Genomic DNA, 27619 nt, shown 5'->3' with positions numbered 1-27619 from the left:
GACAGCAGAGTGTTTCCGTTGGAGACTCCTTCAACTGCGCCGTAATAAGAACCGCTACAGGAAGTCATTCCTGCCCACCACAAGAACAATATATAATGACTCCCCTCTGTGCCACGAAAGGAGGCTTGGCCTCTGAGTGACAATGCATGATGAACATTTTACCTTCAATTTGCACAGTTAAAGCTAATCTCAAATTCTATTTTCCTATTCTATTTATTGTATGTACTAGTATTGCAGTTAATATATACTGTATATATATATACCATGTTTCCTACCAACCCAAGTGGCTGTCTATCTATCTATCTATCTAAACTTTTGGAAATAAATGTCTAGATGGCGTGCTGATGCCAATGTAGGATGTTCACAGTCAACCCCCAGCATGATCTACCTTCTTTCACTGAGAGTTTTCAATAATCACGCTCTTCCCTTTCACAGCGTGAAGTTCACCCATCCACTTTTATAATGAATCAAATCAAGGTTTGCTGGCAAATGAGCATACTGTATATGTCAAACTGGGTATTCTTCAATAATCAAAGTAATTCCATTATGAACATTAGGCTAACATTAATATCTTTTCACTAAGTGTCAGTTTATAGTGCAATGTTTCAGGTCACTGTTTGCCATCCAATGACATGTTATAATGATGATGCCCATCACTACATATTCAGAATGCACAAACAAAGGATAAAGTACAATCCAAATCAAAGTAGCATACACACACACACACACACACACACAGACATTTCACATTAAGTGTTAGCCTATGCCTAGGTTATAATTGCCAATATATCTTACACATTCATTCCGTCGTTAGATAAAGTAGACATTAAATAAAAACATAGATTGGGAGAATGTCTTTCGTGGACAGTCGATCACCGGTTTTGAAGTGCAACTTGTCACATCATTCCTTCTTCAACCGTATTAGTTCAGGACCGGGGCTGTGACGTGGGTGGACGAATACGGTGACGTAAACTGGTGAGTATTAAGTCACGAAACGAGCCTATTTAAAAAGACCTTCAGTAGAGCGCCGTAGCCGAGCCAAGCTGCTCGCGAAGTTCACCTCCACATTTCATCAGAGACCAACTTTCATCAGGTTCAGAAACCTGGAGTGACACTTCTTTTCCTCTGTCAGATGCAAACAGTTTACAAAGGAATCATGCCAAAGCCTCTTTCTATTATCCTTATAGGTGCATGTCTATTTGTCTGTGTAAACGCTCAGAACTCAAACAGGGTGGTGTTATCTAAAGACTACGGGGTGAAGCTGTGCGGAAGAGAGTTCATCCGAGCTGTAATCTTCACCTGTGGCGGGTCCCGTTGGAAAAGGGATCTGGATTTTCTTCTGAGCAGAGAAAGTGGTAAGTTTGGGTATTTGTTTAGTGATACACTGCTTCTAGATGATGTATCATTATCATTAGATCCATCATTTAAAAACATGAAGTCTCACGCTACATCGGATAGTTAACCTAATTTCATAAAAGTGGCATTGATTTGTAAAGCGGTACACTCTCAATGCTGGCCAGGGCAGGAATTGCGAAGTAAAATTCGTAAAATTAACCATTTATTTATTAGACTACGGCGAAAGAAAATTCACCCTGCATGATTCGTTAGTTTAACGTAGTTTAGGCTATAGTTTACAGGATTATTGTAAGTGAAAGAGGTACCCTAGGTAAAATAATGATATGGTCAGATCATTGCACTGTTTGCCTTCACGTCTCCCCAGTCTTTCTGTATATCAGGTCATTGGCAGTAATTTTGTTGTTTCAGTTATTGTAGCCTATAACGTAAATCCTTAATTTTCTCGATAGTTGTTTGGATATATGGACTTCCTTCTGAGATGGACTCTACCTCAGTCTGCCCTATCATGATCCATCTTACCATACCAACCCACTGTCCATTTTTGTCTGCCTTTTGCAACTTTTTTTTTAATTATTGTTTATTATGTCTCGTTACTATTTGTGTGTATATATGTTTTGTAAGTTTCACTACTATTTGTGAGTTGTGAGCTACAGGATGTCTTAAATTTCTGTCGGGATAAATAAAATATCCATCTATTTATCTATCTATCTAGCAATATTGTATGCATTTATGTAAGTAGATCTGTGCTGAAAATACATTTTGATGAGATCTACTGTGCACCAACCTGGTCAAGTGGCTGTTTGTTTAAGCTGCTGTATGCGCAATATACCTGCATATCCATGGGGTTTGGTGTGTGTGTGTGTGTGTGTTATCTCTCTGATGGGGTATTGATACTGTAAAATAATGAGCAATGACTTCTTTGACCTCTGTCTGCAGATCCTTTTGAGTGGGGCTCCCTCACTGCTGTGTCGGAACCAGCTGGAATGCTCCCCAGACCTCCATCCTCAGACCTGAGGAGAGCTGCTGAACCAGCCGTGCCTCCTTTCTCCGTGTCTTTATTCTCCCTGGTAGACTTGCTAAAGATGGGGACTGACCAGACGCAGGCAGGTGCTGAGTCCAATGAGCAGCAACTCAGAGCAAGTTTAAGCAGCCAGCTGGGCGGGGTGGCGTCTCCTCTAGGCTTCAGCCAGGACACAAACACCCCCTGGCTCCACTACGACAGAAGAAAGAGGAACTTCTCCCATGGCCTGGCAGGCATATGTTGTAACGAGGGTTGTACAAAAAACGATATTGGACGGCTCTGCTGAGAATGTGAACAGAACCGAGAGGCATGGATGTGTTGAGATGGAGCGAGCTGAGAGTGGAAGAGTAGAACCAGGGTGGGAGGGCGTGTTCTCTTAAAACATCACAGGAAATCAAGCTGCTCTTTTCTCAACCAGTGCAGAATCTCTGAGTTGTTCTGAAGTATATATGTAGGGCCTTGCTGGGTTCAGAATTGGGACCCAATTGCCTTGATATATGGAGAAGGACTCAAATTAGTTAGGTAAATTAGAAATACCAATTTACGTTTTTCATTATTTATGTTTGTAATGCACTGTAAACCAATAAACTGAATTAAAGAGACTATAATGTGTAAGAATATAAGGTTCAATGAATAAAACAAGTGTAAAACACGAATAACAAGTGTAAAACAGTAAAAAAAATACAATAAACATACAAAATTCACATAAACAAACTTGTGCTAGACTTTGTATGTGTTGTAAAGTGGATACTAAATGCTGTTTAAACTAAAATACATGGTTACAACAAAAATTCAAACACAACTTCTGGAATCATAAGGCCTTTATGATGGTATCTGGCACAGGGTCTGAAAACAGCCTTTATGATATGGTATCTGGTACAGGGTCCCAAGACCACGTGTACATGGATGTTAGTGGTGATAATTAAAGTGTAAATGCTAGTGTATAACTACAGAAATAAGTAGGTGTTTACATAATGGCCAACCAAGTCTTTGACAACTGAATATGAGACTACTTGAACTGGGGAGAGGCTACTTATTCCAAATTACTCCCAATAAAGATGTTAATGCATTTCTGGAAATATATAGCAGCAGCCAACAAAATCGATCGGTTTAGAAAATGCTGATTACCAGTATTGGGAATGGTTACAAATATAAACGAAAATTACAGCGAATATAAAGCGAATTACCCACAGTTCATAGTGTTTTGATGTGTAGCACAGGGTTACCAGGGGAAGCTCGGAAGCTTAAAAAAACGGCAAACACCCGCCATAAAACAGGAACTACATTTTTTAAGGATTTAAGATTTGACGTAAAAAAATACATGAAATTACAGGATTGCAAGCATATGCTATATTACACACCTAGTTTATTCATCAAGCATTTATTTAATAATGATTTTCTTTTTACCAAAAATTGACAATTACCCCTCATCCACTCTGTAAGGCAACCTGACCATGGCCATTTAGATTAATCAAGTCTAATGGCCCTGGCTCTGAACCCCTAGGGTAGGGGTCAATTGATATGGCCTGGTATGTGAAACCCACCAATATCTAACAATGGTATACATAATTGTTTTCATTAGTGTATAATGGTAACTACGAATGGTGTTTTTGTTAGCTTATAATGTGCCTCTTCCATGCAACCGGCCATGATTCTACAGTAGCCCAGAATGGACAAACTGAACACTGGCTCTAGAGTGGGTGTGGTGGAAAATATGTGAATAACTGTAAAGTGTGTGAAGAATCAGTAGAAACACTAGGGTGGTCAAGATAACAAGCTATTAAAACTGCTATGCAAATTGATTTACACTTTTGATATGAATTACATTATGTGCACTCTATGTTTGAATATGTATCAAGTCTAGACGTATTGATGTGCGGAGAGTCTTAGGGGTGACCGAGGGATCTGTCCACAGGATGGATCAGGGAACTCTCTGTATGCCAACTGAGGGCATTCCTGTCCCACTGCACATTCTTGTCCTGAACTAGCCACATTTCCAACCAGGTGCTATTTGTTGGGCCTCGGCCATAAGGGGAAGCACAGATGACTGACCAGATAGGACATAAAAACTTTTCCGGGCCCCCAATTCTCCAATCAACATACAAGTGGTGGCCAAAATTATTAGAACACCTGACAGATCTGAGAATATTGACCTTTCTTTGCCTCCAAAACATGATTTAATTTCATAATGTTCATGAAACATGCAGATGGTTGTTCTGAGCACAACAAATATCAGATGAAGTGTCCTACAGTTTTTATCCACTTTTAACTTTAATATTGTGTATGTCCACCTTTTGCAGCAATTACAGCAGCACATCTCTCTGTCATAGAGTCAATATATTTCTTGAGAACTTCAACACTAATGTTATCCCATGCCTTCTGCAACTCAAGCCAAAGGCTTTCCTTCAAATTTACAATAGATCGGTCCAGTTTATTTTCCAACTCGCCCCAAATTTGCTTAATGGGGTTGAGGTCCGTACTTTGAGGGGGCCAGTCCATCATTTTCAATGTTCCAGCAGAGTCCTTCTGTCGCAGGTAGTTCCGGCAATAGTTAGAAGAATGTTTAGGGTCATTATCCTCTTGGAAAATGCATCCAGGCCCAATAAGACGACTCCCAGAAGGTACTCTGTACCTCACCAGAATGTTGTGGTATACTTTCTTATTCATGATGCCATACATTTTCACTAAGTCCCCTGTTCCTGAGGCTGAAATGGCTACCCACACCATAATACTACCCCCTCCTGTTGGCAAGAGACACTCATTTTTATATCTCTCCCCCTCACTTCGTCGATCATACACTCTTCGCTTGTTGCCAAACTATTCAAACCTGGACTCATCAGTCCACAACACTTTATACCAATCTTTCTTTGTCCATTTCTTTTTCAAATTTCAGGCGTTTTACTCTATTTTTCTCTTTCAGTAATGATTTCTTTGCTGCTATTCTGCCAACAAGTCCATCTTCTCCCAGTTTCCGATGCACAGTTCTTGAAGGCACTGTTGCACCATTAGTCATTGTGGTGTTGATCTCGTCACGCAGTTCTCGTGAGGTCTTTCTTCGGTCCTTAAGACTGAGAATTTTTAGATGCTTCACGCTCTTTTTTCTACCTCTCCCCTTTCGGTTCTGGTGTAAATTGGTGGCGTCATTGCGGTCTGAAGTGTACTTTACAGTGTTTAGACTGCATCTCAAGTCCTTGGCTGTGCGCCGGTTACTCCAGCCAGCATCAAAAAAGGGCTTTTATTCGAACCCGTTGCTCACTCGTTAGCTCCTTCTTCACCTTAGCCATGTTCAAAGAGCAACATGTGCTTCAAGACTACTTCTAGAGGCTTTGAATTTATACCAATTGGTGGTGTGGCCTCAGTGACAAAACCCTGATGTTACCAATCACTTAATGAGCAGGATAGGCCTTGTACATTCAAAAGAATCACACAGCTGTGTCCTAAGACTCTTGCATTACCATCAATTTAACCACAATCACACCTTACAATGATTACCCAAGTAATTTGGCTTCTTCTGTGAAGGAACATGATTGTGTGACATTGACAGTGAAATAGGCCTAGCTTGTTTTTTGTAAGGAAAATTACCTAAATCTCCTTATGATGGCTCTATTCTATGGTCTATAGAGCATATTGATGACTTTGTAGATATTTCATTCATTTGATAGGTATTCTAATGGCCATTTCAACAAAAACAACTGAAACCTCTTAAATATGCCAAGTGTTCTAATAATTTTGGCCACCACTGCGAGGGCCACCAGTGATATAGGGGTGACAAGAGGGGTTCTTCAGAGGTATAAGAAGAGAATGCAAAACTCTGTAAACTCAGTATAGTCTTGCGACTTGATCAGGTTTATACTGTTGGTATTGCACTGGCAAAATAAACCTTTTTTGTTCCACAGTCCACACTCTGCAAGACTTGAATGTTTAATTCAGATCAGAAAAAAGAAGTGTTTACTCCATCACAAACCTACACAGAGCCTTTCATGCTTTTACACTGAAGTGGCAGCCTGAATTTGGTGGCTATAGCATTTTTTCAGTGATGCCGAAGTTGCCTGTTTTCTGCTGGACAGGTAATTTAGCCTTCCAATCCAAATGCAATTTGTTGTTTGATAGTTTGAGCTAGAACATGGTCATGGGCACAGTTAACAACACAAGTAGCTCTTTCCCCCCCCATGTCAAAGTTCAAAAAGATAAAACTAATCCTGCTACCAGGATTATAATTTAAAATTTACGTGCCAAACCTAAAGTTAATCTTTGTGATTTGGACCAAGAAGAGTCGATAATGTTCCCGAGATCAGCTCACAGCTGCTGAAAATGATTGGCAATGCAAGTGTACTGCAAAAGCTTCGGCGCTAATGTCAGCCAACAACTAGTATAGCCAAACTACCTAAAAGGCATGAACATACCTTGCAGACTCTACCAACCAGTTGTTCCACTACCAGTGGGCACAGATAAAAGCTTGTTAACATGCCAACTGGTATCTTTTGGCGACATAATTGGCAATGTTGTGCTGTGAAAGCTTTTCCTACATTTTCATGGACGTTGCTTCCCAGGCGAAAGAAGTACATGGTGCATAGCCTGGGTGATTAGTGGGAACAACAGGTGTGTTTATCTGTCCTTCAGATGGCTAAAAAAAGTGCATATTGTTGCTTCAAGCTTATAGTAGGTTTCAAAAATATGTATGTAAATTATGACTAGGAAACAAGTGGGCAAGAAAAAGAATGGCTTTCAGCCAGTGCTAGGTCCCTAATAAAACTGAAAAGACTTTCAATGATCAGTGAAAAGTGATTGCTAATTAATTAAAGGTATTTTTACGTATTGTAAACTTTTAATCTTCAAAAGTAGAGACTGTTTTCATCCAACATCATAATTAGTCAGTCAGAGACTTTAATGAAGCACTGACAACACAGCTTTATAAAACCAAACAAACCACATCCACTTGCCTTTGGTCTTGAATGAAACAATGTGTGCCTCAACATTACCACATCAAAAACACTGATTCATATTGTACAATCATTTGAGCTCTAGAAGTGTCACACAATATTACATTCAATTCAATGAAAAATATCTTTTGCAAATAAAAAAATATATAGTTTCCTCAGTCCTGATCATACAACACACAATATACTTTGAGTTCTTTCTCTCTCCGTAGGCTCTTCTCAGTGTGTGTGAGAAGTTTGCTGGTCAAAGGGCGCGTCCACAGCACAGCTGCGACTAAGGAAGACAACAACAGGAATCGCTAGAAAAAGATTTGTTGCAGATCAGAGTTAGCGGTTTCAGTCTATGCATCAACAGCAGGGTTACAGGTATAGCTACATAATCTACTTCCAGAGATCATTTCAAATATACATACATGTACATATATAAATAGGGCACTTGGAAAATGTGTAAAGAATCCTCTTGGCCTCTTATGGGATTTAAATCATATTTTCATTTTCTCTTGACAATTTCAGCACTGCCATTTGCCTTCCAAAGTCAGACAGATAGAAAAAAAAAAACAACAGAGATGACAAGTTTCCAATCTATGCACAGCATACAAGACTTCATTCAACTTTAAGCTCCATCGCCTAGCAAATGAAATATCTCTCAAAGTTGGGATGGATGGCTGGTGGAAATCTGAGATGAATTGCATGGAGACATAATAACATCTGGTCAACAACCCCCAAATCTCAACAACCAGACCACAGAGCCAGTACTGATGGTCAACATCGGAGAAGACAACAGATACAACATCAGGCTGATGACCACAGACAAATAGAAGCACAGGCAGCTGAAAAACTGTGACACATTAAGCACAAGGGCTCCCCCTCTGGTGAATCAGAGATGCACAGGGATCTAACTGCATTGGTTTCCCTGCCTGAGTTCTAGAACATTCCTTTTGAGGGCCTCCAGAACTGGACGAGGAGTTCTGTTCTCTTTGGTGCAGCTGACAGACCCAGAAGTCTCTCAGCCCTCCTTGCCATCCCAGATGGTGTCCACAGACTGGCTCAGGTCCTTGAAGGACGGCCGCAGGGTGACATCACTGCTCCAGCACTCGCTCATGAGTTGTTGGATCTGCACAAGACAAAGACAGGGTTGTTCATCAATATCTGTATCTGATCTCAGTAAAGGTAAGATCTGATCTCAGTAAAGGTAAGAAGAGCATATGAGCCCAGTCCTCACCTCTCGAGGACAGCCCTGAGGGGTAGGAAGTCTATAGCCCTTCTTGAGCAGGTCAATCAGGTGGTACACAATCATCTGACCCTGTTTATCACTGCCCATCTGCTCCATAAACACCTGAGGAGAAGGAGAAGGAGAGCAAACAACGCAAACCACTCAGAACTCAAATCCCAAAGACCTGCTCTGAAATGCCACTTTAAGATGGAGCTGGGAAACTCATCTGCATCAACCCTGCAAAAACATCACCCCTGACTTCAGTGAGGTGTGCTATTTCACCAATCTGACCTGTAAAATGTAATGTTTCAGCAGTGGTGGAACAAGTGTTCAGATCATTTACTTAAGGTAAAGGTAAAAGTAGTAGTTTAGTTTAGTAAAAGCCCTTCTTCAGTAAAAGTACACAAGTAAAGTAAGGTCATTTTGTAATGATTGGTCAAAAAGTGATTGAAAATCCCTGACCTAAACTGCCAAGTACAAGGCACACATACATATAATGTATTATCAAGCTGGAGTTGCTGCTGCGGAATGGACTAACCAGCAGAGAATTACAAATGGTTGTGAAAGAGGAGGAGGAGGAAGAGGAGGAGGAAGAGGCTTGACGAGGGAATGGTAAACAAAAAAGAGAGGAACGTAAATGAAAGGCAAAGGTTGGACACATCAGACAAACAGAGAGCACTTACGGCCGGAGGACTGCAGTTCTTGTCACTGTAGGTGAAGAGTTCATAAAGGACCACTCCGAAGCTCCACACATCAGAAGCCACAGAAAACTTACTCTCAGTCAGAGACTCAGGGGCGTACCTACAACAGAGCACAGGCAGGTTAGAGACCCAGACGGACCATCACCTACAACAGAGCACAGGCAGGTTAGAGACCCAGACAGACCATCATCTACAACAGAGCACAGGCAGGTTAGAGACCCAGACAGACCATCACCTACAACAGAGCACAGGCAGGTTAGAAACCCAGACAGACCATCATCTACAACAGAGCACAGGCAGGTTAGAGACGCAGACGGACCATCACCTACAACAGAGCACAGGCAGGTTAGAGACCCAGACGGCCTCATAGCCTAGAGAGGGAGAGATCTGCTTGCCCATTGATCTCATTGGCTCTTGCACTGTTAACCCAGGAAGTCCAGACATTTTGAATCCCCATCTTTGCCTCTCAAGCACTCACACCCACAGCACTAACAAATATGGGCTGATCTGTTGTCCGAGTCTGAGTGTGATCGTTAGTTGACTGATACATTACTGATACAGAACGCAATTTGTGAATTTGGTATGCTTATACTTGGTTACATTTGATCACATCTCCTGAAGTTCCATTTGGCTAGCTCAACAAAATGGTTACTTATGGCCAACAAAATTCAGCAGCTAATACAAGAGAGTGAATGACCAATCTCGTAGCCTCATTAATAATGCCAAATAGAAGCTATTTACCCAATTTCAAACACATCATCCATAAGATGTTAAACCATGTTTTCTCCTACATGGTGTGGTCTATTTTCAAAATCCATTTTGACTTTAAATCCTTCCGGAACACCCGATGATTGCTGCTTGTGGCTATTTTTTTAATTTATGTCCTGTGCATTCACACACAGTCATATAGTGTAACTGCTTCACACCCTTTCAGCGTACAGCAGACACTATCACAAACTTCCTTACATTTTTGGAAACCTAGGGATCTTTCCTATTTACAATTCAGTAAAAAATAAAACTTGGTTTATTGATTAAAAAAATTGGAAGGGTCTGAAATACATGAGTCAAAATGTGGGAAAGGTAAGTAATTGCACATTACTTTAAAACTACTATTCACTGTGTCTTCACAGAAAGATGCAATATGGCTTAATCGTTACATCTTAAGCTCGGAGTATTTTTCTATTCTTGGGACTAAAGGCTGTATCGCTCTTTCCAATACAGTGGCCATTTTTGGCCCCTATTTTGACACTTAGCCGTTCATATTGGTATCAGCCTCCTCATACTGGTTTTAACAATATAAGTATAAGCCCCCTCTTCTGTTTTCCCTATGTATGGCATGTTTGTTTTACTTATCCCTATAACATATTTATTATTATTATTATTAACCCTATAATGCTTCTTGTACCATATTTGCTACATATGTTTTTGAGACGTCTACTTCACCATTATCAAAACTTTCCTGAAAAACCTGTTGCACTGTATGCAATCTGACACACGTGGGGCGATAGTGGTTCAGGAGGTAGAGGAGTCGTTTAGCAATCGGAAGGTTCGATCCCAACTCCCCCTCACCAAGTGTGAAAGTGTCCTTGAGCAAGACACTGAACCCCCAACCATTGGCAACTTGGATAGAAGCCTCTGCCATCCGTGTATGACTGGGTAGATGCCGGAGGCTTCCATCTGTAAAGCGCTTTGAGTGGTATATGAGTAGAAAAGCGCTACATAAATGCAGTCCATTTACTAGACATATCTTCTGCCCTCTGAGGGAAATCTTTGGCAATTTTGAAAAAGTTACTGTAAGAATAAAATTTATATTGTTACTAATATTTTAATATAAAAAATACTGAATTATTATTATTATTATTATTATATATTAATTTACTTAAAATTACCTGATATATCATACTTTATTTTATAGTAAAATCTTGTTGAAAATGTATGTCAAATATGATACAGCAGGTATTTAGGGTCATTTATCTGTAAATCCCTCCATTGTCTTTGTATTGCAATTCATGATGCTGACAGAAAGATAATATCTCAACTCTTTGATGACACGACATTTGGTATATGGACTCAAGCCCCCTTCTAGAGGTGGTGCAGAAATGTAAACTCATTTCACCATTGGGGAGCACTGTGATTGGATAAATCACCCCCCCTTATTTATCTTATTTATTTAAAAAAAGTTGTAAAAAGGTACCTATTTAAAAAAAACTAAAATAACACACCCACATGAAAAATTCACTCTGAATTGACAATGCTGACAGAAAGATCATATCTCAGCAATTCTGTCATGACACAAAACTTGGTATATTGACTCCAGATCCCTTCCTGAGGTGGTCCAAAAATGTTGCATCATTTGACCCCTGGGGGGCATTGTTAAGTAAAAGTTTGTTTTTGTTTTTGCCTAGTGAAAAGGTTGGTGTTAGAAACAAAACCAAATGTTGTTCTTGATGTATAAAATACACACAAAAAAAATCGAGGGCCACTGTGGTGCAAGCAGTAGCCCCGACCATATACGGGCTTTAACGCCCACGGAGACACGGGTTCGAATCCGACCCACAGTCATTTCCCGATCCCACTCCCCACCTCTTCTCTCCATCTCATTTCCTGCCCAAACCTTCACTGTCCTATCTGAATAAAGGCAAAAAGCCCAAAAAACTAAAAAGGTTATAAAACGATCCCACTGTACTTCACATTCACAGTTGTCATGACGTTCTCACCAGAATATAGGGCTCTCTCCTGGTTCCTTGCAGTGTACTACCCATGGTTAGGGTTTTAAAACCATCCTACCATACTTCACATTCACAGTTGTAAAGACGTCCTCACCAGAATATAGGGCTCTCTCCTGGTTCCTTGACAGTGTAGTATTCTTTATCCTGGGGCAGGACTTTAGTGAGCCCAAAGTCTCCAATTTTGACCCTCAGCTCACTCTCCACCAGGATGTTCCGTGTGGCAAGGTCTCTATGGATGTAGCGCTTCGTGGCTAGGTAGTCCATTCCCTAAAGACGACAAAGACAAATGTGACTGGGATGTCAACCATTTTCCGGTCACGTGTTCACGGATGATTATTATTTTGTTATATTCAGCTATCCTGCTGAAGGCCTAGTATGTATGCAGGCATATCCTAGACACTTGCAGTTATACTCATGACCAAACACTGAATAACACCTCCTGGATCACAACTCTCAATTGGAAGGATAACATGCACAGTAGAACGCTGTTATATGTATAATCAATGGCTAATATATGTGTATGTATGGCTTATATATGTGTATGTATGGGCACATGTTCACTTTACAACAAGAAGACAACAGAGAAACCAATACGTCCATATAGTGACCTCAAGTTCAAGCTGATGGAGATCATTTCCAAACACTGTTAATGACTTAAGAATATAATAATCAAGTGCCTTGCATTATTAATTACCTTAAATGAATCATGTACTTATGTAAGCAGGAACATGGCTTTTCTGTGTTTCTGCGTGTGTGTAACTTAGATTATTAGGTGCCACTTAGTCTGCATATGTACAAGAGCATGTTTAGACCAGAGGTGATAAGCTTCTTCCGACCTTGTGCAAAACTGCCATCCTTGCAATATAGGGAGCCTCGGACGTCAGAGATCCACCACGTGGTTATCCCTGCTGAAAACTAAACTTCTGTCTATATAAACCTTGTGCGATGTGTTTATCAGGGCTTCACTTTCATCCTTGTGCTGTGAGTGAGCCCGATTGCAATTGTTCTTGTTGAATAAATATACTGATTGACAACTCCGGAGTCCTGAAGTAACTAGGGTGAATTTTCACCTATCACAAGCTTTTAGTCACTCCATTCAAATGGCCATCTCATTTTTATGGCTGTGCGGTTATCAAAAGGTAAAAATGTGAGGGTTAATGGCTTTGAGATGCTGAATATGCAGACAGGGCTGTAATCAACCTGTTTGTGTCATTGAGTAACAGCAAAAATGGCCTCTCACCGATTTGTCACATTTGCTTTTCTTCTGGCTTTTTCCACTATTGTTGCCCACGTTTATTATTAAACTAATAATCAACCTATGTAGCATTAGCAGGTGGAAGCAGAGGTTCTACAGATTATTAAACTAGTGATCAACCTATGTAGCATTAGCAGGTAAAAGCAGATGTTCAACAGATTATTAAACTAGTGATCAACCTATGTAGCATTAGCAGGTAAAAGCAGATGTTCTTCAGATCTAATAGATATTATGCAGCTCAGTCAATGCCATGCTAGAGGCCCTGCACAAACCTCAAGTCATGATCACTCATGTACCAACAGACAAATGGATATACAGTACCAGTCAAAAGTTTGGACACACCTTCTCATTTTTTGAGAAGTTTTTTCTTTACTTTTATTATTTTCTACATGGTAGATAACACTTTTGTTGTTTAGTACATCATTCCATATGTGTTTATTCATAGTTTAAATGTCTTCAGTATTAATCTACAATGTAGAAAATAATAAAAGTAAAGAAAAAACTTTGTCCAAACTTTTGACTGGTACTGTATAAGAAAGCTTACGTAGATGAATCACTTAAGCCTCCTGTCCTGTGTAAGGACATATACAGCCGTCTAAACATTTTACACATTTTGCACACCGTTTCCTAACTAATTTATGACAATATGGTTGCTGTCATCTAGGCACTATAAAGGCACTAATTTACATCTTTTATCTGAACTCATTTGGGCACGTTGTGAAAAACAGCAGACAGGTAGTAGGCTGTAGGTTGTCGACACACTCACACAACGACACACTCACACAACGACACACTCACACAACGACACACACACACACACACACACACAACGACACACTCACACAACGACACACTCACACAACAACACAATCGGTACAAATGATACCTTGCAGATCTGAGAGGTGTAGTGCAGGAGCTTCTTGTGGTCGAAGCGTTCCTTATTCTTGATCAGATAGTCTCTGAGGCTTCCAAAAGGCAGGTACTCCATCACCAGCCTCAGGTTTCTGCGGCCTACACAAAGAACTAGTGGTCAATAACATCACACAATTATCCATTTATTAAACATTCCTAGATGTGACTAGTCTATATATAAACGACTGTATAATACCAGTGTGAATGGCATCAACATGTTCATAAACCTTGTAACAGTCAGGATAGCAGTCTACACTCAGGACCAGGACCAGGACCACTGCACGTAGCACACATCCAACTGCTGGCCATATCGGCAGTAGCAGTGATTCTGAGAAAGCTGTGAGCTGAGATGCAGTGCTTAAGGCTATGGTTTACGCCATGCGTCAAGAGAGAGAAAATGAAGTATATTCACTCAATACCCAATAACTGAGCCTTTTGACCACATTCCACCACATACATACAAATCAAACGTGAATAACAAACAAAACAAACAATAACAAATTAGGTTCATGCATTAATAAACCTCACCAAAGGAGGTGTGCATTGTTCTAAGCAAACAACAGCAAACAGTATAAAGAAATTATACTAGTAAAAAGTAATTTTATTACCCTACTATTAAGCTAGTTTGCCATTCAATATATGGCCTAAACTGCAATTGACCATATACCCATATATCTATGGTTAATGTTTTTGTTCCCTCTACAGCATAATATAAGCAACAGCAAGTCTAACGTTTAAATATAAAAAAATTAGATATGGTTAAAGGAAAGCATAGGGATATTTGAACCTGGGTCGAATTTTATATCTTTTTTTGTCCAAAATTTTTACTAGAGACACTTAATAATTGAAATCAGGCCAGTATTGAGTGACAACGCTAAAAGCAACAATCACAAAATGGATATACAATGGACAGCCTCAAGGTAAAGCACTTGTTTTGGCCAATGTAAGGACTGGAAAGCACTTGTTTTGGCCAATGTAAGGACTGGAAGGAAAGCACTTGTTTTGGCCAATGTAAGGACTGGAAGGAAAGCACATGTTTTGGCCAATGTAAGGACTGGAAGGAAAGCACATGTTTTGGCCAATGTAAGGACTGGAAGGAAAGCACTTGTTTTGGCCAATGTGCGGACTGGAAGGAAAGGTCTGACTACATGGAAAGGACCCCTGCAGAGGAACAATAACTGTAAAGAAACCGTAGAAATGATGTATATGTTCTGAGATGTTGCTGTGGTCACGGTACGCAGCCAAAGGACAGCATCTCTTCCACCTCCCTTATCTGTTGAACTAGAAGATATCCCCCACTATCTGCCCCTGACATATGTAGCTCTCACACACACTCCACCCTCGGAGTTTCCTCCTCCTCAATAGCATTCACTCTAATGGACACTCATCCTTCTCTAAATCTTTCAAACACCGAGATATTACTACAGTTTAATGTCAAAGTGTGGGCACCGCTCTGAGGTTGCATGTTCATTTGCTCTGTCTAGAAGTAAGCATCATAGCAATTTGTCATTCATTTTCTAGAGAAATCTGGATAATGGGATGTTTTTCAGACAAAAAATGTAGCAGTATTGAGTTGTACGAAATAAAATCGAATGTGAAAAATAGGCTATGCAAAAATGTGAGCACTCTTTTAAGTGCGTTGATTTGAAAACATGTAGTCTCTTAATGCTGATTGATTGAAACCCCACATTTGTTTGATTAGCTGAATGAACCATAAAAAAGCTCATTGAACATAGCTGAACTAAAACATTTTCTCACATAGACATACATTGGGCAACTGTGACATCATAATAGGGTCATTAACCTGGCATGCACCTGTGCTTCAGTGACACCTACTCTAATATGACGGCTCCTTTTCTCTCTGTCCATCAATACACGCCTCACTGTATAACTAGGAGATAAGAGACACACCTTCCATACTCTAATCGTTTTTCTTTCCATCTCTGCATTTTTCTATCTATCTATCTATCTATCCCTCTACAACTACTCTAACACTCCATCTCTCTGTATAACTCAATGTTCTCTCTTCACCCTTTCTTTTCATCCTGACTTTTTCACTCTTCTACCCATTTTTCTTTCACTCTGTCCATTAATTCCTACTATTTTTTTCTTTGACTTTCGAGTCACTCGCTCACTCTCTTTCACTCACTCACTCACTCACTCACTCACTCACACTCACTCACTCACTCACTCACTCACTCACATTCACTCACTCACTCACTCACTCACTCACTCACTCACTCACTCACTCACTCACTCACTCACTCTCTATTTCTTTCTCTCGATCTGAACCCCCCCCCCCCCTAGTTAGGTCTTATTCTGAGAGAAGATTTAAGTAACTCTAGTTTGAGGATGTGATGGCAGTACACTGATAGGGTGTGAAACAGTACCTGTGGCTCTGTCTAATGAATATGAGGCATGAGCAGGACTTTAGAACAGATATATTCTTTTCCCAAATTTGACCAATTTACATGTACACAGGTGCAATATGAGATTCTTTGTATAAATGTACTTGACATTTATTTACAATGTTTGGAGAAATGTGCATGTAATATATGTAGGATTATTAGTTGAAGGCAATAATATGTTTAAAAACAAAACTAAAAGCAAAGTATCGACATTTATGACAGGACAGGGATATACACTACCATAATAATACGTTTAACTTTAGCTGTGCGCAGCGATAACTGGGGTGAACTGGCCCAAGCAGCAAAAGGTTGAATGATGATGAGCGCTTCAACAGCCGAAAGAGGACCAGTTGAATTGTGTTAATGTTACGTGAGGGTTTAGATAGACCATGTCAGAGGAACACAGGAAAGCATGTTGCAGTGCCATCTTGTGGCTGATTTAATACGCTGTTATGACTGAGGCCTCACATCACAGGTGGAAGGCAAAATCCACTCTGAGAATGTCCATTTTCTGGCTTTAAACTTTCACTGTGTTTGGCTAGGGGGTAAAAAGTTAGCGGTCAAACCAAAGCTTCTCAACCGGGACTGTTTGTTTTGTTTTGGTTGCTATTAGGCACCCACAGAGCCTGGTCACACTGTAATAATAATATGGAAGAACAAGAAGCCAAGGAATGCTAGCACAGCACGTAGTTGGTCCTTGGTAGTTCTCGTTTCTTCGTCTTCAACCCTCGCGCCCCCTGCTGTAACTCTGTGACCCCCACCTGGCGGGCCCGCTCCACCCTGTGAACCACTCATTTAAAGTACGGTCATAGGACTTTAAGGGCTTTAAGCGATCTGAACGAGAGGCCAAACAGACTGTGGATCTTCAGGAGCAGAAGGAAACTCACCTGCGCTGTAGCACACCCCCTTATACTTGACTATGTTGTCGTGCTGGAGGGACTTCAAGATCTCGATCTCACGCTCAAAGTCACGCAGATGCTCTTCGGTGCTGTGCTGAAGCTTCTTCACGGCCACTACTTCTCCTGTGTTGTCCTGCAGTGGGTCATAACGACACTTCTCCACACTGCCAAAGTTCCCCTAGTGGAGCAAGAGAGAAGGTGCATGATACTGTGAACAGATAATGGGATGCACGGATGGGACATGTTCAGAAAGAAGAAATCAGATCTAGACAGATGGTGCATGGTGTGGTTCTGCACCTTTCCAAGCTGCTGCAGGAAGATGAGATGGCGCTCCTCAAACTGGGCGGGTTCCTGGCTCTCAAACGCTCCAGGGTATCCAGAGCGAGCTCTGATTGGCACCATGTCACTCTCCACCAGCAGCTCATAGTCTAAAGGGGAAGGAAGAACAGAAGTGAGTTAAGAGATGTGCCACATTCTAGTGACTCTGCAGCTCTTCTGCTGTGATGAAGTAGTGAGACTTTCACTTTGAATTCTGCTTCATATGGCAGCGGAGTGCGACTGCTCAGGAGTCTGATCTGATGGGGGTTCTAATGCAGGGTTCCCCACACCACCTTCAACATCATACACATTCTAACCTGTACTCTACTGTACTCTAAACGTCCAAGAGTAAATTACCATTACAATGTTCTACAGTGTTTCAGTCCATGAATCCTTACAGTCAGTGCCATTGTTGGCGATGCTAAAAAAATGACATCCATTGAAACTGGCCCTGGAATCTTAATCCTAATTTGTAATCCACTGTAAACAAAATGCCACCCAGATACAAGCATCATTTTATTATTATTATAAAAAATGTTTTAATTATGAGGCAAGCACTGAAATTTGGAAGGTGGAGATGTAATGGTTGTATTTGTCCACTCATGCACAAGAGTTTTTTTTTTTATGAAACCAAGCTTTTAAATCCCAAGGGCAATGAGATGGGATGTAACATGGAATGACAACCTGATGGATACTTAATATAAAACACACCAAAATCACAACCCAGTGATATATGTCTAGATATAAAACACACAAAAATCACAACCCAGTGATATATGTCTTAATATAAAACACACAAAAATCACAACCCAGTGATATATGTCTTAATATAAAACACTCCAAAATCACAACTAAAATTTAAATTACAAAGCCTAGAGAGATGTAACAGCTTCGGTTGTTAATGTCACATTTTTTATCTGATGAGTACTGAACGTTTGATATCATTTTGGTTAGCTTGTTAGTTAGGATAATGTCAGAAGTGCTAGTAGACGGCTTTGGTAACCTAGAAACAAAAAATACTTGAAAGAAACACTCTGAACATAGGTCGTGGACACAGCCAGCACAGAAAACACAACCCTTAAAGTGTTCAGTAATATTTAGCTGTTGCACTAGATATTGATGTGATGCTAATGCTAATTGCCCTGCTAGTCAGGTGTTGCTAGTGAGGGACCTGGAGTGGGTTATAAGGTGTTATAAGGTGTTATAAGGTGTTATTGTATACAGGGTGTTATTGTATACTGGGCAACACAGACCTGGAGTGAGTTATAAGGTGTTATTGTATACAGGGAACACAGACCTGGAGTGAAGAGGCTGTTCAGGTCTCTGATCACGGCTCTGAAGGAGGGCCGATGCAGGGGCTCGTAATCCATGCAACTGTTGATCAGATTGGCCAGTTCGGTCCACTTGGGGGCAGGAAGTTGGTGCCGATCCTCGTAGAAAAGATTTTTCTTAGAAACAAAAAAACATTTTATTTTAACTGCATGGTTATAGAAACTAATGGATGTTCAGTAGAATGACTGTCGAGCTCGGAGGGGAAGATAAGTAGAAGGAGCAGTCAGGCTAACCCTTCATTAGAGACCAGGACTTTTACACCTGCGAAATGTTGCACGGCACAGCGGCAGTATTTGTTATCATGATCTTTTATAAGACAATGCATTTGTCAGTGTTGACTATCATGATCTTTTATAAGACAATGCATTTGTCAGTGTTGACTATCATGATCTTTTATAAGACAATGCATTTGTCAGTGTTGACTATCCATGCTTCGATGCTAAATAATTAGAGATAGAATGAAGGAGTGTAGTAACATTGCAAAATATGTTACCTTTGAGTTGTCCAGAGTGCTCAGGGGTCGCTCCCCTCCGCTGCAGATTTCCCACAGTGTGGTACCAAAGCTCCATTTGTCTGCAGCCAGACTCAGGTTCCGTGGATTGTCAACACATTCAGGTGGTACCCATGGGATCCTCTCCAGCAGGACTGCACACACACACACACACGCACACACACACACAAGCATTAGCACAGGTTTCCCACTTCGATGTGGTTTTCACTAAAGTAGCATAACAATTGGAACCCAATATACAGTAACACTCACTGCCCTTAATAGACGAGACACTACTTAAAGTAGTGAACAGTTCTATTATTAAAGGATATGTGACACAATCATTCAAAACAGAAGAGATCCAACTCTCAAAAACCTAACCTTGACCCTAGGGATGAGAATTGATAAGATTTTAACGATTCCGATGCCTTATCGATTCCTGCTTATCGATTCGATTCCTTATCGATTCTTTTATCAATTCTTATTGGGCAAGGGGTGAAAACGAGTTTATTTACATTAATTTTCTTTTATATAATTTTCTATAATGCACCATATACAGTATGTATATACACATTAAACAAAAATTAAATAACCAAAAACATTTATACATATTCCTCTTGAACTTAAAATAAAACTTACGTAACTTAAATAAAATGTATTCTGTTTAATTTAAACATGTTCCTAGAAATTAACCTAACGAAAATCTGGGGCATCTACCGTAGGGTAAAGGGTGCAAACCTTTCACCACAAACTTAGTCACTGCTCGGTGACATTCGTTGATCCTCTCCTCGGTAATTTTATTTTTCCCTGCCTCGAATTAAGGATGGGCTAGAGGTGTACATGTGACCCAGACAGACTACCAGCCTCTGAACCGGTCTGACTCTGAACGTCATCAGCTAAATTGGATGGAAATGGAGATTATCTATATAGTGAAAGCTGGTTTACACAATGAAACAAATGGCACTAACAAAATCGCTGAATTTGCTGAGCTGACATAAAGCCACATTAAGAGGGGAGGCAAACACTACCTCTGCCTCAATGTAGGGGGCTGAAAATGGAAGATTCTATAGCCAAGCTAGCGTAGCTATATGCTACGTTTAATAATGGATTAAAAGACGATATGCTCAGTTTAATAATGGGTTGACACGAAAACGCAAACGTTTGCTGATAACACACGCCCTCCGATAATTAACACCGTTACGATCAAACATCTCAAAACTGGACTTTCAATCCAAACGTGAAGTGATCAATAATGGGAGACCAATGCCGGAGCTAAAATGTATGCTTCAAACGAAGGGACAGAAGATAACTTGATCGACTACACACAATAAAGGCAAATTGCTTCACACAGTGAGTGGTTGTGATCACTTTTGAAGAGTTTACCTTGGACAGAAAGAGATGAAGCGCCGACATTAGCTGAGCTGCTGCATGCATCGAAGACATGACATTCCTGTAATTTAATTCCATGCTGTGTGTTCAAATGCGTATTCATATTTGTTGTATTTCCTCCCTTCGACGAAATAAACTTTTTACACAGGTTACAAGTGGCGTAGGTGTCATTTTTGTCGTGTGAAATACGACAATTCAACGTGACGTCACAACAACAAATAACTTACTTCCGGGTGGCTAACGTCGCCCCTGCCCATAGTAAACCTTAACAAACCAACAGGATTTTCCATGTAATTTAACCAGGCTACAAACACGTTTATTCATAATTGTGAATATGATAACAACACGTTTTATGAGTATGATCTTGTGAACTGAAAAAAGAGACGTTCCCGATGTCGTTGCTGTTGATATTTGTTAGCGAGTAACGGTCATATTGTAATGGTTTATTGTATCAAACTCGTAGTGACTGAGATCGCTACAATATCCAACTTAACGATGAACAATTTTCAGGACTGTTTGTAGCTTTCCAGCTATCTGTCTGGACACAAGAATGTTTCCATACAGATATTAATAAAGTACATATCTATCTATCTTATTGGCAGTATTGAAAACTTTGTCATTGTATTGTAGATGAGCAGTTTTGAGGGTTTGTGCTCTCTTAGCAGATGTGGTTGGACTGGAGTTAGCTAACTCAGGTCCCAGGTGTTGTGATTGGGCAAAATCAGTGTGATCAGCAGGGTTTGGCCGACCTGCATTATAAAAAAAGATTAAGTAACCGTATCATAGCCAAGCCAGATCACGCCACTGTGTGTGGTTTGTTTATTTACAACAACGGGACTAGCATTCTCACGCTAGCAAGCTTGCACGATATGCTACCCAACGTTATGCTAACATTATGCTACCCAACAAAAACGTTTTATAAATGACCTGTGAGAAAATGTCTTCCGCAAATCCGGTCATGAGTGGTTGGTTGCCAGCCTGTCCACAGTTTGGTACCGTTAGATGCAACGAGACCGCCCGGTAAACGTACTAAGGCTGGATCTGTGCTAGCGTTATCCACCTGTCTTAGTCTCTGTATCCAGATTTTCTGTTGGGTCGATTTAGATTTTACCGTGGGAAAACGGAAAAAAGCCTAAACCTAATTCTTTACATTCCTTGGTACATCTGGTATTACAACCCCAAACACAACACGTCTTCGGCATGACGTTAATCGATTCGTAAATTAACTACTATTGTACTGTCCTCGTTGAGGTGTGATAACTTCAACTAGACAGCGAGCTAAACTCTCTTATATTCATAAAGAATGTCTTGTATTCTTGTTTGCAGATTTATTCTTCAAATTGTACTGAATCCACGACAATAAATTCAAGTGATCAAAGGGTGAAAGAGTAAACTAGAACACAAAAAGCTAAATGTTGCAATTAGCCAAGTCACCTAGTTCCATGAAGTAAAGAAAGCACATGTTAAGCTAACTGTTAACATTTCCTAATAGCATCCACGTTTTAACATTGCCTTTTTTAGCATTATAACTACGTTTTAAACAATGAAATTAACTTAGTTATAACAAGATACAGCGATGCCTCTGCTGGGGAATCAACCTGTAATAAGGAATCTCTCCGGTGTAATGACCGTCAGCCTGCCGTTTCTACATTATTCTGAACAATTTTACCTGCCTACTTCCTGCACGGCTCAAAATTACAACGTCAAAATCAAAGTCTGGATGAAACTGAAATTTTTACAAATTCGACAATTCAAATTAAATGCCTAGAGGCAGAACAACTATAAACTACTATGCTATGCTACTATACTAACAACTGTTGACAGTGTGACAGGATGACAGTTAGCCACCCGGAAGTACCTTGGCAACCTTTGTTTACAAACATTCTGATTAGGTCTATTCATGAGTACCACGTGACGTCACTGTGTTTAAGCGCCGCCATCTTTGTGTCCGAAAGTCTAGCTGAGTGTCGGTCACAACACAGACAATAGTCGGTCACAACCCGCAGAAAGTTAAAATGCCCTGCTTATGTTGTGCTGATGGATGCGACAATAGTCGCGAAAATTACCCAAAGAAACAATTTAATTGTATACCAAAAGATTTAGATCGGCGGAATAAATGGTTGGCTGCAAATTAGAAGAGACAACTGGCAGCCAACATCTAACTTCAGATTGTGCAGTCAACACTTTTTATCTTCCTGCACCACTATCCACGGACATGTTGATTTTGTGTTCAGAGCCTGGGAATGACTGACATGTTAAGTGAAATGCAGCACGTTGATACAATCGTGAATAATTGCTGTGTCTTATCAGAGCTAAACTCTCCTGAGCAAGCTAGAGTGCTAATAGTTAGCGAGCTGTTTAGCCCTTCACTAAAGGCGTTAGCTACACCTAGCTAGCCCACATTGGCACTCTTAACCACCACTAAAATAAATCGGTTCATAATCGCTGTTTGAATTACTAAGATGTCATGTGATGACATACATATTTTTTGTCTCCAGATGCCATATCTTGGTGTCGTTCACCCATCCTGCAACTGCATATTGATGTACTTTTGAAAGCCTTAAGGCTATCTCCGGTGTATGGGGATGGATTGTGTACAAGATAAATATATATGTCGGGAAAGGACAGTTGGGGCAGACGTTTCGCAGACTTTAAGGGACAAAATAAAGTTGCCGATAATAAATATGGATCGCAGCCAATAATCAATGTTTTTTCTAAATATCGTTGTCTTTCTGCTTCATTCAGATGTGCTGTGTTCGTAGTCATGACTGTTCGCTGGCTAACTATGAAAGCTAACTAACCACTAGAATTAGACAATACTACTTTTAAAAAGTCTAAATTTTAAGAACCTATCAATAGAAAACAATACCATTATTATATTTATATTATTATTATTATATTATTACTATATATTAATATATATGACTAACTAGCTACTATTGGGTACAAATACAATGGGAATAACGGTAGAGTTGGACACAAAGATGGCGGCAGGCTTCACGGAAGTGACGTCTTTGGTACTCATGAATACGACAATTCAACGTGATGTCACAACAACAAATAACTTACTTCCGGGTGGCTAACGTCGCCCCTGCCCATAGTAAACCTTAACAAACCAACAGGATTTTCCATGTAATTTAACCAGGCTACAAACACGTTTATTCATAATTGTGAATATGATAACAACACGTTTTATGAGTATGATCTTGTGAACTGAAAAACGATGTCGTTGCTGTTGATATTTGTTAGCGAGTAACGGTCATATTGTAATGGTTTATTGTATCAAACTCGTAGTGACTGAGATCGCTACAATATCCAACTTAACGATGAACAATTTTCAGGACTGTTTGTAGCTTTCCAGCTATCTGTCTGGACACAAGAATGTTTCCATATAGATATTAATAAAGTACATATCTATCTATCTTATTGACAGTATTGAAAACTTTGTCATTGTATTGTAGATGAGCAGTTTTGAGGGTTTGTGCTCTCTTAGCAGATGTGGTTGGACTGGAGTTAGCTAACTCAGGTCCCAGGTGTTGTGATTGGGCAAAATCAGTGTGATCAGCAGGGTTTGGCCGACCTGCATTATAAAAAAAGATTAAGTAACCGTATCATAGCCAAGCCAGATCACGCCACTGTGTGTGGTTTGTTTATTTACAACAACGGGACTAGCATTCTCACGCTAGCAAGCTTGCACGATATGCTACCCAACGTTATGCTACCATTATGCTACCCAACAGCAACCCAACAAAAACGTTTTATAAATGACCTGTGAGAAAATGTCTTCCGCAAATCCGGTCATGAGTGGTTGGTTGCCAGCCTGTCCACAGTTTGGTACCGTTAGATGCAACGAGACCGCCCGGTAAACGTACTAAGGCTGGATCTGTGCTAGCGTTATCCACCTGTCTTAGTCTCTGTATCCAGATTTTCTGTTGGGTCGATTTAGATTTTACCGTGGGAAAACGGAAAAAAAGCCTAAACCTAATTCTTTACATTCCTTGGTACATCTGGTATTACAACCCCAAACACAACACGTCTTCGGCATGACGTTAATCGATTCGTAAATTAACTACTATTGTACTGTCCTCGTTGAGGTGTGATAACTTCAACTAGACAGCGAGCTAAACTCTCTTATATTCATAAAGATGAAGAATGTCTTGTATTCTTGTTTGCAGATTTATTCTTCAAATTGTACTGAATCCACGACAATAAATTCAAGTGATCAAAGGGTGAAAGAGTAAACTAGAACACAAAAAGCTAAATGTTGCAATTAGCCAAGTCACCTAGTTCCATGAAGTAAAGAAAGCACATGTTAAGCTAACTGTTAACATTTCCTAATAGCATCCACGTTTTAACATTGCCTTTTTTAGCATTATAACTACGTTTTTAAACAATGAAATTAACTTAGTTATAACAAGATACAGCGATGCCTCTGCTGGGGAATCAACCTGTAATAAGGAATCTCTCCGGTGTAATGACCGTCAGCCTGCCGTTTCTACATTATTCTGAACAATTTTACCTGCCTACTTCCTGCACGGCTCAAAATTACAACGTCAAAATCAAAGTCTGGATGAAACTGAAATTTTTACAAATTCGACAATTCAAATTAAATGCCTAGAGGCAGAACAACTATAAACTACTATGCTATGCTACTATACTAACAACTGTTGACAGGATGACAGTTAGCCACCCGGAAGTACCTTGGCAACCTTTGTTTACAAACATTCTGATTAGGTCTATAGAGCCAAACTTTAGAACGCTTCTGCCATGTTTGCTGCAGTCTGAAGAAGAAACTAAAAAAGTTCGCGCATGCGCAACGCCAAAAAGGACCGATAGCAGAACCGTTAAAGAATTTGGCTGGAACTAGGAACCGGTTCTAAAAAAGAACCGGTTCTCGATTCTCATCCCTACTTGACCCTGATAACCTGGCAAAATACAGACCTATATCCAACGTCCCTTTTACTGTAAAATACTTGAAAGCGTAATAGCAAAACAACGGACTTCCTTTCTACACAGACACGACATCCAAGAAGACTTCCAATCTGGCTTAAGAGCCTATTGGAGCACAGAGACAGCCTTAGTCAAAGTCAAAAATTATCTATTCATTGCAAATGACCATGGGTGCATTTCAAGAAGAATATACCAAGACCTCTTATATCGCCTCGCACAGGAAACACATGAATCCATGTGGGCATATCAATGAGTAGCATTCTCTGTTTTTTGCCATTTCATGAAGAGTTGCCTTTGCATTGCACGTCTCCCGAGTCCCTTTTTGGATTGAAAAGGTTTGTTCCCGTCACTGTTTAGGCTGGGAATATTTTACTATCTGCAGTTTTAAATGCTGCAGAATAATGTTTCTTTCTGTTCTCACGTTAGCCTACAGTTGCTGATGATGATGGTGATGATGATGATGAGTCTTCTTCATCACTATAATAACCCATCATCATCATCATCCATAGACATCACTCTGATGATGATGATGGTGATGATGATGATGGATTCTTCTTCTTCTTCTTCATCACTATAATAACCCATCATCATCATCATCATCATCCATAGACATCACTCTGATGATGATGATGAAGATGATGGTGATGATGAAGAAGATGATGATGATGATGTACAGATCAGATCTACAGCTACAGGTGTGTGTGTCAGGTGTGTGTGTCAGGTGTGTGTGTGTGTGTGTGTGTGTGTGTCAGGTGTGTGTGTCAGCTGAGTCTTCACTATAAACCGTGCCATCCACCTTAAGGACTCTGTGGCATTATACTGTCATTGTTACGCAGTCTATTTATCATGCAAGATTGCAGGGGCGTCCCTCTCTACCTTTTAAGAAGCTTCTGAAGACCCAACTCTTCAGAGAGCACTTCCCGTCCTAACTGGCACTTCGACTAGTTGCGTAACTTGCACTTACAGCAGTTACATTTCTGCACTTCTTTTTTTTCTTTTTTATTTCTTTTTGTTATATTTCTTATGTAAAGTAGTATTTATTTATTGTTACACCAGGTTCTATTGCTCGTAGCTTGACTGTTCTCTCCCTTGTACGTCGCTTTGGACAAAAGCGTCTGCTAAATGACTAAATGTAAATGTAAATGTAAATGCATAGCGCAAGCTGCTTCGGACTATATGTCACAGGACCAGCCACTAAACTAAAAAAAAACACACAATTTATAGTCCAGAACATACCATTACAACTGTCCTAATAATCTACTTCTGAATCTAGTGTATTTGACCTGCCCTAATCATCCAACCGCTTTGGGATGAACTGGAAGGCATTATCTACACATCAGTGACCGACCTTATGTCTGAATTGGGAGCTAGCATCAATTTGCTACTTGGGACCCTTACTACTACTAACTACTACTGACAATAATAATTGTGTTGCAGATTGTTAGACAGACAGCATACTGATGGTTCTATATAGGTGTGTGGAGGTGTGTGGGTTGAGTGTGTGTGTGTGTGTGTGTGTCAGGTGCGTGTGTGTGTGTGTGTGTGGGTTGAGTGAACTCACTGTCTTTAGGCAGAACTGTAAGGCTGATTCCAGGGTCACTCAACTTGATGAAGGGAGGGTTGCCACTCTTTCTGTCCTCTTCTCGAATCAGCAGCACATTTTTGGCACAGACATTCCCATGGATGAGACCCTTATCCTCCTGACATGG

At 40.2% G+C, this 27619-nt stretch overlaps 2 protein-coding genes across 9 annotated transcripts in view; one reads left to right on the top strand and one right to left on the bottom strand.

The window, feature by feature from the left end:
• Positions 1–1044: 1044 nt before the first annotated feature.
• rln1 (relaxin 1) lies at positions 1045–3068 on the top strand. The gene is made up of 2 exons (XM_012830001.2): positions 1045–1355; positions 2293–3068. Exons 1-2 carry the CDS (start codon positions 1133–1135, stop codon positions 2661–2663), a joined length of 594 nt encoding a protein of 197 aa, XP_012685455.2. The 5' UTR covers positions 1045–1132; the 3' UTR covers positions 2664–3068.
• A 4170-nt stretch (positions 3069–7238) lies between these two features.
• The window catches only part of jak2a (Janus kinase 2a), a 64910-nt gene continuing 44529 nt past the window's right edge, over positions 7239–27619 (bottom strand). For 7 of the 8 annotated variants that reach the window (XM_031577822.2, XM_031577823.2, XM_031577824.2 and 4 more), the window contains 10 exons: positions 27472–27610; positions 19575–19726; positions 19047–19197; positions 17729–17859; positions 17420–17609; positions 14099–14223; positions 12052–12224; positions 9211–9328; positions 8537–8650; positions 7239–8428 (listed from right to left, as the gene is read on the bottom strand). In XM_031577822.2, coding sequence (XP_031433682.1) covers positions 8321–8428; positions 8537–8650; positions 9211–9328; positions 12052–12224; positions 14099–14223; positions 17420–17609; positions 17729–17859; positions 19047–19197; positions 19575–19726; positions 27472–27610 — 1401 coding nt within the window. In that variant the 3' untranslated portion in view covers positions 7239–8320. Of the gene's footprint in view, positions 8429–8536; positions 8651–9210; positions 9329–11945; positions 12225–14098; positions 14224–17419; positions 17610–17728; positions 17860–19046; positions 19198–19574; positions 19727–27471; positions 27611–27619 lie in introns of those variants that run through there. The other variant, XR_004164806.2, reaches the window with a different exon arrangement.

Source organism: Clupea harengus, chromosome 12, assembly GCF_900700415.2.
Source record: "Clupea harengus chromosome 12, Ch_v2.0.2, whole genome shotgun sequence".
Taxonomy (NCBI): domain Eukaryota; kingdom Metazoa; phylum Chordata; class Actinopteri; order Clupeiformes; family Clupeidae; genus Clupea; species Clupea harengus.
Note: the sequence above shows the minus strand (reverse complement) of the source record. Positions and strands in the feature narration are given on the sequence as shown.

Bases quoted from the DNA above. Each gene is read 5' to 3' on its own strand.
- rln1 (XM_012830001.2), top strand. From the start codon at position 1,133: ATGCAAACAGTTTACAAAGGAATCATGCCAAAGCCTCTTTCTATTATC. The intron at 1,356-2,292 runs GTAAGTTTGGGT...CTCTGTCTGCAG, and splicing joins TCTTCTGAGCAGAGAAAGTG to ATCCTTTTGAGTGGGGCTCC.